General features: G+C 41.2%; 1 protein-coding gene across 3 annotated transcripts in view; it reads left to right on the top strand.

Annotated features, from left to right (window-relative positions):
* Positions 1-4774: 4774 nt before the first annotated feature.
* The window catches only part of LOC137021807 (NLR family CARD domain-containing protein 3-like), a 29414-nt gene continuing 22396 nt past the window's right edge, over positions 4775-11792 (top strand). For all 3 annotated transcript variants that reach the window (XM_067388779.1, XM_067388778.1, XM_067388780.1), the window contains exons 1-5: positions 4775-4854; positions 6810-6923; positions 7083-7196; positions 8112-9917; positions 11019-11192. In XM_067388779.1, the coding sequence (XP_067244880.1) occupies positions 4805-4854; positions 6810-6923; positions 7083-7196; positions 8112-9917; positions 11019-11192 (2258 nt within the window). In that variant the 5' untranslated portion in view covers positions 4775-4804. The remainder of the gene's footprint in view (positions 4855-6809; positions 6924-7082; positions 7197-8111; positions 9918-11018; positions 11193-11792) is intronic.

The following is an 11792-nucleotide window of genomic DNA, read 5'->3' as shown; positions in this document are numbered from 1 at the left end:
CGGTTGCAACGCTCTCAAGTTCGCCGGTTGCAACGCTCTCAAGTTCGCCGGTTGCAACGCTCTCAAGTTCGCCGGTTGCAACGCTCTCAAGCGCCCTGGACGCGCTGGACAAGATGGCTGCTTTGCCAGTGCCCACGGGCAAGATGGCCGCCCCTGCAGTGCTCAAGGATGTGGGGGGCGTCCCAGCCATTGAGTCCGCTCCAGAACCCGCTTCAGCCAGTGAGTCTGCTCCTGAACACGCTCCAACCGGTGAACCATCGCCTCATCCTCGGAAGAGGAGGAGGAGGAGGAAGAGGAAGGCTCCTTCTATTCTTCCCCTTCTTACACCCAAGCTCCTCGCTCTGCCGGCGCCACCTGTGCTCCTTGCCCTGCCGGCGCCACCTGTGCTCCTTGCCCTGCCTGCGCCACCTGTGCTCCTTGCCCTGCCTGCGCCACCTGTGCTCCTTGCCCTGCCTGCGCCACCTGTGCTCCTTGCCCTGCCGGCGCCACCTGTGCTCCTTGCCCTGCCGGCGCCACCTGTGCTTCTTGCCTTGCTGGCGCCGCCCGATCTCCTTGCCCACAAACCCGCCACGGTCCCCGTTGAAATCCCCAAGAACTTTTTTGGGGGGGGCAGTATACCTAAGGGTGGGGAGCTTGTGGGTGGGGACCCTGCACGGCCGCGGTCATCAGCGGCCTCTGAACTGCTAGGGCTGCCTGTGGCTCCTGACCTGCCGTGGCTACCCAAGCCATTTGACCTGCCGTGGCTTCCTGTGGCACCTGACCCGCCGTGGCCGCCCGAGCCACCTGACCCACCTGACCTGCCGTGGCCTCCCGTGGCACCTGACCCGCCGTGGCCGCCCGAGCCACCTGACCTGCCGTGGCCTCCCGTGGCACCTGACCTGCCGTGGCCTCCCGTGGCACCTGACCTGCCGTGGCCTCCCGTGGCACCTGACCTGCCGTGGCCTCCCGTGGCACCTGACCCGCCGTGGCTGCTCAAGCCACCTGACCCTCCGTGGCTGCCCGTGGCTCCTGACCCTCCGTGGCTGCCCGTGGCTCCTGACCCGCCGTGGCTGCCCGTGGCACCTGACCCTCCGTGGCTGCCCGAGTTCCTGGACCTGCATTGGGGACCCTGTTCCTTTCTGCATGCAGGTCCCCAATGCACCCACCCCCCCTCCCTAGCTGTTCCTTTTACGCCGCGAGGACGCGCCTTCCGGGAGGGGGGCGTTATGTTATGATCACCGTCTGTTCCTGTCAGTTCCCGGACTACATTACCCATAATCCTCTCTGCCAATCACCTGCACTCACTCCACCAATCACTATCACTAATCACCACACCCAGCTGCAGTACATTAACAGGACTATAAAGGACTTTCACTCACACCACCTCACCGCGAGGTCTTGATTACCATTGTATCATTTCTGAGCGTTTCTATCCTGTCTGCCTGCTTGTTATCGTTCCTGCCTGTTTCTTGTTTTTTACCCGTTGCTGCCTGTCCTGACTCTTGCCTTGTATACCGACCTGTGAATGATATCCGCCTGCCTCGATCTACTGCCTGTACTCTGACTACGACTCTGCCTGTTCCTTGCTGTTCCTGTTTGCCCCTGATCGACCCAGCCTGTACGACTATGCTCACTTTGAATAAAAGCTTGCAAATGGATCTCTGCCTCAGTCCCACTTCATTACAATTATAGACAAGTAAACACTAAAAGTAATTAAAAAAGAACAACAAATAATATATATATAAATATAAACAAATTAGGAATTGCACGAATACATAAAACTGAACAAAGATATTATTTACAATAAACTGATTTAAGATTTTCAGGTATTCAGGTACAAAAGTGTAATCAAATGTAAAATAACACTGCACTTTATAAATAAAATATACATTACAAATATAGTTTGCAAAAGTTATTCAGTGAAGAATAGTGAATTTTCTCTTTGACTTTTGTTTTTTGATTAATGTTGTTATAGAGACGGCAGCAGAAATATTAGGCTGCTGTCACTTTATCCAATTTACTGTTATGTGTTTTCTTTGTCAGCTGTTTACATTCACTTAAGACATAACCGACTGTTTTTACAAGAATATTTTGACATTTTTGTCAAAATATATTTTGACATTTGTCTATTTTTCTGTTCAAGTGCAAAAGGGTGTGGAAGAGACTATTCAGTATGAGAGGCTGCTTTCTGTGCGCTCGCTTTAGATGTGTGTGCAACACAGAAAACAGCGCCAGTCTTCTCATGCTTAAAGTTATATTAAAATGTACACAAAGGAACCGATAAGAGAAATCGAAATGAGATTTCAGGCCAGACTGTCAGATTTCAAATATGTGGCGACTAACGGCTCCATGAGAAGCATTCGGAGAAGGCCTTCTTCTCCATCCCCTCCACATCGAGAGCAGATTCTCCCTGCACGGGCATCTTGCTAGTAAACGGTTTGTCATTTCAGAAAGCCGCAACCTCCTCCAGGAGCTCTGGAAATACAGGAAGGAGCTGTCATGCTGCCTGTTTCGCTCTCGCAGCCTCTTACCCTCGTAGCAAGACTTTGCAGTCTCCGCTGCCACGGAATATTTAGGTTTTCTGTAGCTCGTTTGCACGTATCTCCGTGGATCCCACCGCCATTAGGGGTTGTGCCGACTGCGCAGGGAAGCATCAAGCTGTTCACCCCAGGATAAAGTTGCCAGGTGGGCAGCTCTACAGGAACGGATACCTGCGGAGTGACAGCTGGAGCTGGGCTAGGTGACATGAGGGGATCCTGGCCCAACAGGCTAGCTTGCAACAAAGGCTCTTCATAGTGAAGCGTGCACAGTGTTCACAAGAACCAGAATTCTCGATGGCCAATTGAGCATGTTTCAGCCCATGACATGCAGAGCATACCTGGTGTGTGTCATTGCAGAAAGTTTGACACTCCCAGAAACAACTTCTTGTCTGCCAGCCAATAAGGGCTGGCCTAACATAATAGGGCTTCTGAGGAATACGCGAAAGGGGGAATCCCATAGTGAGACACCGAAATGTATGCTTGAAAGAGAACTGTTGCTTTAATTACCTTGCACAGAACTGAACCAGACCTTTGTCTCAAAATATATTCAATAATTTTACAGATTCTTATTTGCTACATAAATCTACAACATTTTAAAAAACATCAAACATTAGATCAAATTAGCACAGAATCAACTTTCGCTGATGACCAAGATGGTGCTCTGATCAGTCACGTTTTGATGAGCTCCACAATTTCAGCTGTTTATTTAGGCTTGTAATGCAGTTAGAAAAATTTAATTATATCCATGGTCCATGGAGCGCAGCCCTGGTTGTGCACTGGGATACCATCTGCCTGTCCCTGTTCAAGGCCACCCCTTGGTTCACACCTCCTGCACCACCCTGGACTCTTACGTTCTGCCCCCTCCGGGTTGGCCGTCCCCCTCCTGAACCACCACCATTCTTCGCCACAATCCAGTCTACCGGCTGTTGCCATCCCGGCAACTCCTCGTCTCCCAACACCCTGCCTCCCTCTTTGGGTGTTTCTGTTTTTGTTACAGCGCGAGGATGCGCCTACTCGGAGGGGGCATAGTGTTACAGACTCAGTCACGTTCTGTTTGTTATTATGTCACATGATCTCCTTTGTTCTGTTTTCCTGCCATCATCAGTCACCATGGACACTAACTCATTTGTCACAGCTGTTTGTCATTTTGGTTAATTGCTCTGTGTATTTAAGTTCCTGTTTGTTCTATGTTCATTGTCCGGTCTTGTTTTACATGAGTTGTGTTGTGTTGTGTTGTGTTCATTCCTGTACCTGTTGGATTTATCAAGTAAAGACTTATCTTATATCCTATTTCCTTCGTGTGATTCCTGCACAAGAAACCCGTAATACTGCATCATATCTGTGTGTACCTACAGTAATTTGAAATTATAATGCATAACTTGTTTATCCCTCTTGACCACTTTTAGAAAAAAAAATGGTGTGTCCTGTATGCTTTATAACTCCTCCTTTAGCAATAATAATGTTTGACGTCCTTTTAACCACAGAAATATTCCTGTTCAAATTAATAAACAAATTAAGTAATAAAAAAAAATGCATATAAACAAGCGCTACAAAGAAACATATATACTTTAATGCACTTACAACAGAAACGAATGTCACCAGAAATGTGATGAATCTGGCTGGCGCAGTCCAACATCTGCTGGAAAGTCAGGTCACTATATGCATGTCCCCACATGATCCCCAGTTGATCCTTAACACCGGTCGCTGCACGAGCATGCTCCCTGGTTCGAGTATCTGGATAGTATCCCCATTCCATAGTAAAACCACAGATTGAAACTGAGCTAGTTTTCATTCGTTTTGGCAGATTTTGTGTTGGTTTTGTGCTTGACATATTTTCAGGATCTGGCAACCCATGACATGACACTCTCGTCAAAAATGAAAGTAAAAGTAAATCTCCAGAGCTGATGTTTCGCCATTTTAAACAGACAGAATTGATAATTTACCAGACAGCATATCTTTAAATCTGTAATAGAGTCACTTATAAAAGTTAAGGCAGGAATTATGTGTAGCTATTTGATGGAAAACCTGTAGGGTTTCTGTGAATTGGTGTGTATGCTATTTTTCATCCTAAAATAAATGAACAATGTTTCTTGTGTGTTTCTGCAGACTGTGATTCTTCAAAGGTCTACAGAGCATTTGTGTTTACATGTGACTAACCTTATTTGAGTGATCATGATCTATTTCTCCAGCTGAGTTTTAAAGTCTGTTTGATTACTTTAGTTTTTGTGATTGTTTGTCACTTCCGTCTAGAGTCAGCGGTGGAGATCAAACTGTTCAGATCCATCATGGATGACAAACAAACATCCAGAAATGAAGATTATTTTCCAGGATGCAGGTACTTTGATTAACACATTAAATATCCTTTAATGTAATAGAGGAAATGACTGTCTATGGAATTTATTTATTTATTTATTTTTAATTTAACAGTTATTGGAAACAATAAGCCTCCTTTAGTGCTTTTCATTATAAAAATATACTTTTTTGAGCTCTTATCTTAAAGGATTAGTTCACTTTCAAATTAAAATTTCCTGATAATTTACTCACCCCCATGTCATCCAAGATGTTCATGTCCTTCTCTCTTAAGTCGAAAGGAAATGAAGGTTTTTGATGAAAACATTCCAGGATTTTTCTCCATATAGTGGACTTCAATGGCCTCCAAACGGTTGAAGGTCAAAATTACAGTTTCAGTGCAGCTTCAAAGAGCTTTTAGGGGCAGTCGTGGCCTAATGGATAGAGAGTCGGACTTGTAACCCAAAGGTCATGGGTTCGAGTCTCAGGTCTGGCAGGGATTGTCGGTGAGCGGAGTGAATATTCAGTGCTCTCCCCACCCACAATACCACGACTGAGGTGAGACCCTTGAGCAAGGCACCGTACCCCCAACTGCTCCCCGGGCGCCGCAGCACACCTGCTCCGGGTGTGTGTGTGTTCACTGCTGTGTGTGTGCAATTGGATGGGTTAAATGCAGAGCACAAATTCCGAGTATGGGTCACCATACTTGGCCACATGTCACTTCACTTCACTTTAAAGGGATAGTTCACCCAAAAATGAAAAATTGATGTTTATCTGCTTACCCCCAGGGCATCCAAGATGTAGGGGACTTTGTTTCTTCAGTAGAACACAAATAATGATTTTTAACTCCAACCGCTGCCGTCTGTCAGTCAAATAATGTGAGTGAATGGTAACACAATTTATAAGAGTCAAAAAATGATGCACAGACAAATCCAAATTATCAATCCAGCTCTGACAACTGTAGTGATGCCTCGCGCATATAATTCAATGAGTGCTAGACATCACTGCCGTTGTCAGAGCGCGATCAGACCTTACTAAACGAGTGCAGAACACAGTTGGACATAGTGGTGTGTTAGAGGTAAAAATGATATAAATAATGTTCGGTTTCTCGTACAAACCGATTGTTTTGTGTCTTAGGACATCAATGTGCAGTCATGAGCCACAGGGTTTAATTTGGATTTGTCTATGCATATTTTTTGACTCTTATAAATTGTGTTACCATTCACTCGCATCCTAAGACTGACAGACGGCAACGGTTGTAGTTAAAAATCATCATTTGTGTTCTGCTGAAGAAACAAAGTCACCTACATCTTGGATGCCCTGGGGGTAAGCAGATAAACATCAAATTTTCATTTTTGGGTGAACTATCCCTTTAAATGATACCAGACGAGGTATAAGAGTCTTATCTAGAGAAAACATTGCTCATTTTATTAAAAAAAAAAAAAAATATATATATATATATATATATATATATATATATATATATATATATAATAAATATTTGACCCTCCACAGGCCAAAGTTTGAACTAATTGTTATATACTTTCACTAGCATATTGTATATGACAATTTAGTCAAACTCGGACCTGTGGAGGGCAGTAATACACTTAGCAGTGTCTACACTGCTGGAATTCAAATAAAGAAGAAGAAGAAGAGAGCTAGTTCAAGATGAGCATTTATGATTAAAATGTATAAAATTGAATTTTCTTTTTTAGAAAATGAGCGATGGTTTCTCTAGATAAGACCCTTATTTCTCATCTGGGATCATGTAGAGCTCTTTGAAGCTGCACTGAAACTGTAATTTTGACCTTCAACCGTTTGGAGGCCAGTGAAGTCCACTATAAGGAGAATAATCCTGGAATGTTTTCATCAAAAACTTAATTTCTTTTCGACTGAAGAAAGAAAGACATGAACATCTTGGATGACATGGAGGAGAGTAAATTACCAGGAAATTTCAATTTGAAAATGAACTAATCCTTTAATATGATTGTAATGTTTTAGTCCAGTTCATCAGAAGAGATCAGAACCAGAGCCCAGCTGTGTGTCTATGAAGAGCGATGCGTCTATGGAGCAGCCAATACATTTTAAGAGTGAAGATACATGGACTGGCCTCAGGTATAATATTTTCTACAAAAGATTACATTTTTCTTTGTTGGTATTTTTATCTTTATAATGTAACACAAACTTTAAAGTGATTTATTTAATGATAAATAAATCATTGAGTCATTTTATTAAGTAATTTGATGTATTTACATAAATCTCCCTCTAATTTAGTCCAGTTCATCAGAAGAGATCAGAACCAGAGCCCAGCTGTGTGTCTATGAAGAGTGATGCGTCTATGGAGCAGCCAATACATTTTAAGACTGAAGATACATGGACTAGCTTCAGGTATTACATTTCTATAAAAAAATGATTATAGTATGGCACTTTATAATATCATGTATTTTCTACAAGAGATTACATATTTATTGTGCTATTTTGTGGGTTTTTTATCTTTACTTTATAATATAACACACTTTAAAGTGATTTATTTAATGATAAATAAATAATTGAGTAGTTGATGATTACAGTAATTTGAAGTATTTACTTTAATCTGCGTCTGTTTTAGTCCAGTTCATCAGAAGTGTAAATGCAAAGTCCTAGATTAACTTAACTTGGAACACAGTGGCAGGAAAAATGGGTTCTTTCTTACTCATCACAGTCCGTCCAAAGTCCGTGAACAAGTTCGAGTTTAATCAAAATTACAAAAATATACACAAATCTTGTTGGTTCTTCTTGTATCCTAGAATATAACACTTGTTAAACCTTTTATCTTGTGTTTCCTTAAACGTTTAAACACAAGTTTTATCCATAAAGACAGCAACGGTAAGAAAACTGTTTCTCCTTTACTTTCCTGCCTGAACTCGTTCAGTTAACACCAAGTGGGCGTGGCAGTTAAAGAAACAGAACATAAATTATACATACAGAAAACATAAGAAATAATAATAATTATACAGGAAATATCAGAATTGCCTCTCAAAGAAAATCACAATTACATTTGTTATTACTTATCAACACTTTAAACAAACAAAATATACAAGTTATTGACATATCAAATTGGCTCTTACATGAAGAGTTCAGAACCAGAGCCCAGCTGTGTGTCTATGAAGAGTGACGAGTCTATAGATCAGCCAATACTTTTAAAGAGTGGAGATACACAGCCTGGTCTCAGGTGTAACATTTCTATAACATATATTTGAATCTAAATATGATACAGATATAGGCATTGTGCTTATCATGTAATAATGGATTTTTTTTTCACAGCCATAAAGCCTACAGCCTCAACACATTGAGATCAAACCTGAGGAAGAAGTTTCAGTGTCTGTGTGAAGGAACAGCAAAGCAGGGAAACCCAACACTCCTGAATGAGATCTACACAGAGCTCTACATCACAGAGAGTGAGAGTGGAGAGATCAGTAATGAGCATGAGGTGAGACAGATTGAGATACAATCCAGGAGAGCAGCAACAGAGGACACACCAATCAAATGCAATGACATCTTTAGATCTTTACCTGGACAAGACAAACCCATCAGAACTGTGCTGACAAAGGGAGTTGCTGGCATTGGAAAAACAGTCTCTGTGCAGAAGTTCATCCTGGACTGGGCTGAAGGGAAAGAGAATCAGGACGTCCAGCTCATATTTCCACTTCCTTTCAGAGAGCTCAACTTGATGAAGGACAAAACACTCAGTCTTTCAGATGTTCTTCATGTCTTTTTCCCTGAAACAAAAGAAATGGAAATATCCAGTGATGAATATAAAGTGTTGTTCATCTTTGATGGTCTGGATGAGTGTCGTCTGTCTCTGAACTTCAAGAGGAAAGTGAAACTGTGTGATAAATCTGAATCAGCCTCAGTGGACGATCTGCTGACGAACCTCATTGCAGGGAATCTGCTTCCCTCTGCTCTCATCTGGATCACCTCCAGACCAGCAGCAGCTGATCTCATCCCCTCTGAATGTGTCCATCGAGTGACAGAGGTACGAGGCTTCAGTGACCCACAGAAGGAGGAATACTTCAGGAAGAGAATCAGTGATCAGAGTCTGGCCAGTACAATCATCACACACCTGAAGTCATCAAGGAGTCTCCACATCATGTGCCACATCCCAGTGTTCTGCTGGATCTCAGCCACTGTTCTAGAGAAGATGTTGAGTGAAGCAGAGAGTGGAGAGATTCCCAAGACACTCACTCAAATGTACACACACTTCCTGATTATTCAGACCAACATCAAACATGAGAAGGACTATGAGAAGAATGTGAAAGATGAAAACTTGATCCTCAAACTGGGGAAACTGGCTTTCCAGCAGCTTATGAAAGGAAACCTGATCTTCTATGAGGAAGACCTGAAAGACTGTGGCATTGATGTGACAGAAGCATCAGTGTACTCAGGATTGTGCACTCAGATCTTTAGAGAAGAGTTTGGCTTGTATCAGGGGAAAGTCTTCTGCTTTGTTCATTTAAGCCTTCAGGAACATCTAGCAGCTCTATATGCACACATTTACTTTACAAACAAGAACAGAAATGTGTTTAAAAAATACAAACAAAGTCTGTTGTCTAAGATGTTGTACTTGTTCCAAAATAATTCATCAGAACATGATTCATTATCTGAGCTGCATCAGAGAGCTGTGGAAGAGGCTTTACAGAGTAGTAATGGACACCTGGACCTTTTCCTGCGTTTCCTTCTGGGTCTCTCATTGGAGTACAATCAGACTCTCTTACGAGAACTACTGACACAGACAGGAAGCTGCTCCTACAACAAAGAGGAAACAGTTCAGTTCATCAAACAGAAAATTAGGGAGATTCACTCTCCAGAGAGATCCATCAATCTGTTCCACTGTCTGAATGAACTGGGTGATGATTCACTGATGCAGGAGATCCAAGATTATCTGAGATCTGGAAAAATAGGAGAAACCAAACTCTCCTCTTCACAGTGGTCAGCTCTGGTTTATGTGTTGCTGAAATCAGCGCAGAAGATGGAAGTTTTTAATCTAAAACTGTTTATTGGAAAACAACATACAGCAGATGAAGTTCTCCAGAAGCTGCTGCCTGTGGTTAAAGAATCCAGATCAGCTCAGTAAGAAACACTGACAACAGTCACTCCACTTTCAAAACATAAACACATTTATGGATTTAGCATGTGCTGTTTTGATGATAAATCAAATAGAAAAGTGGTAGTGATATTAAATGTGAAAATCTGTTAAATGCAGTTGTTGTGATAAAAATATTAGTGTGATGTATTAAACATGACCTTGCTGGTAAGTTGTTTGTACAAATATTTTTTGAAACATTCCAAATTTAGATAAGAATTCTCATCATAGAAACCTCATGGTGACAACAATGGTGACAATCAATAAAATATTCAGATAAACAGATCAACTCAACACCACAAAACAATCTGCTAAAAAGTCAGAAGCAAAATGACAGCAAAAATAAAAGCAAAAAAATAGTAAGACAATTCAGCTTCATAACTTATTGATGCATTGCATGCTGGGAGCCATGAATGAGTTTTGTACTATGCTGTTACCCAGTATCCACCGCAGCATGACGCTTTTATTTGATTGTTACCACTGATGAGTTTCATGTGCTGTTTGTTGATGTGAGTCAAAATAATAAAGTAGTTAATAACTTCTGCACTCTGCATGTTTTTAACATTGTCCAGTGTATCACAATACTGTTGGATTTCATTCTGTAGTATCACAGGGTTGGCAGTGCACAACAAAATATCAGTCACATGTTAAAGTAACACTCAAGTAACCCCATGGTAACTACAGTATCTGCTTTTTCTACTTTATCTTTATCTACTTTATTCTCTATATAACTACTAGCCTACATTATGATATGTAATTCCATTTAGAGCACTGGTAATCCAGATCTGGTAATCTGGATCATTGTTTGCTCTTTACATAAAATAGTGGGTAAACTGTCCTGGTTCAATGCTTTATGAAGCATTTATAAACATTTATAAACATTTTACACTATAATAATACACATATAATCTAAATGAAGCCATTTAATTTTGATTTATAGGCTTAAATTCTTAAATTCAGTAATCATTGAATATATCTAATGGTTTTGATTGCCTCAACTACATCACTGCAGTCAAAGATTCATCTTCAAATTATAAACCCTACCTAATAAATCCATTATATCGCTGTTTGTTTTGTACTCTACACAGGTTACAGTTCTGTAATCTCACCGCTCATTCCTGTAAGAGTTTGTCTTCAGCTCTACAATCCTCAAACATGTTCCTGGCAGAGCTGGACCTGAGTAACAATGACCTGCAGGATTCAGGAGTGAAGCTTCTTTCTGATGGACTGAAGAGTCCAAACTGTCAACTGCAGATACTGAGGTAAATGGTTTTCCATAAAATCACAATGAATGACCATTAAATTTTGTCACCAAATGTGACATCTGCTCTCAATGAATGAAGAATGAAGAGACAACACAAAATTTTTATTTCATTTCCTTTTTTTCATAATGTCTGCATTTTCCAACCTGATAAGTGATTTAAAATTTGTTTAAGGTGGTGAGATGAGTGGACAGTATGATGATGGAAATCACTGCACGGCCTGAAACAATTAAAAATACTGCAAAATGTTACATTTATACATTTATTTAATGCATGGATTGCTTCCGGCACACAAACGGTAGCGCCATCTAGTGGCTGTGTGTGGAACACCTTTAGTATCTTAGCCTTGTTTACTCAACAGTTGGATAGCAAATGGTTGAGAGAATGGGATATGGCTTATTATGATTATCAAGTTATGAAGGTTGCTATGTATTTCTACAAATATACATTCTGAAGTGTTGCATATTTCAGAGTGAAACTGTGTGGCACTGTGTTCAGTTACACACAAGAAGCTCATATCCTGCTATTATTTGTTTGTTATTAGCTCCTAAAATAAAAGCTTAAGTTATTTTAAATTTAAAATCAGTCAATATAGTTTAA

Source organism: Chanodichthys erythropterus, chromosome 6 (genome assembly GCF_024489055.1).
Source record: "Chanodichthys erythropterus isolate Z2021 chromosome 6, ASM2448905v1, whole genome shotgun sequence".
Taxonomy (NCBI): Eukaryota; Metazoa; Chordata; class Actinopteri; order Cypriniformes; family Xenocyprididae; genus Chanodichthys; species Chanodichthys erythropterus.
This window is presented reverse-complemented; position numbering and strand designations above follow the sequence as displayed.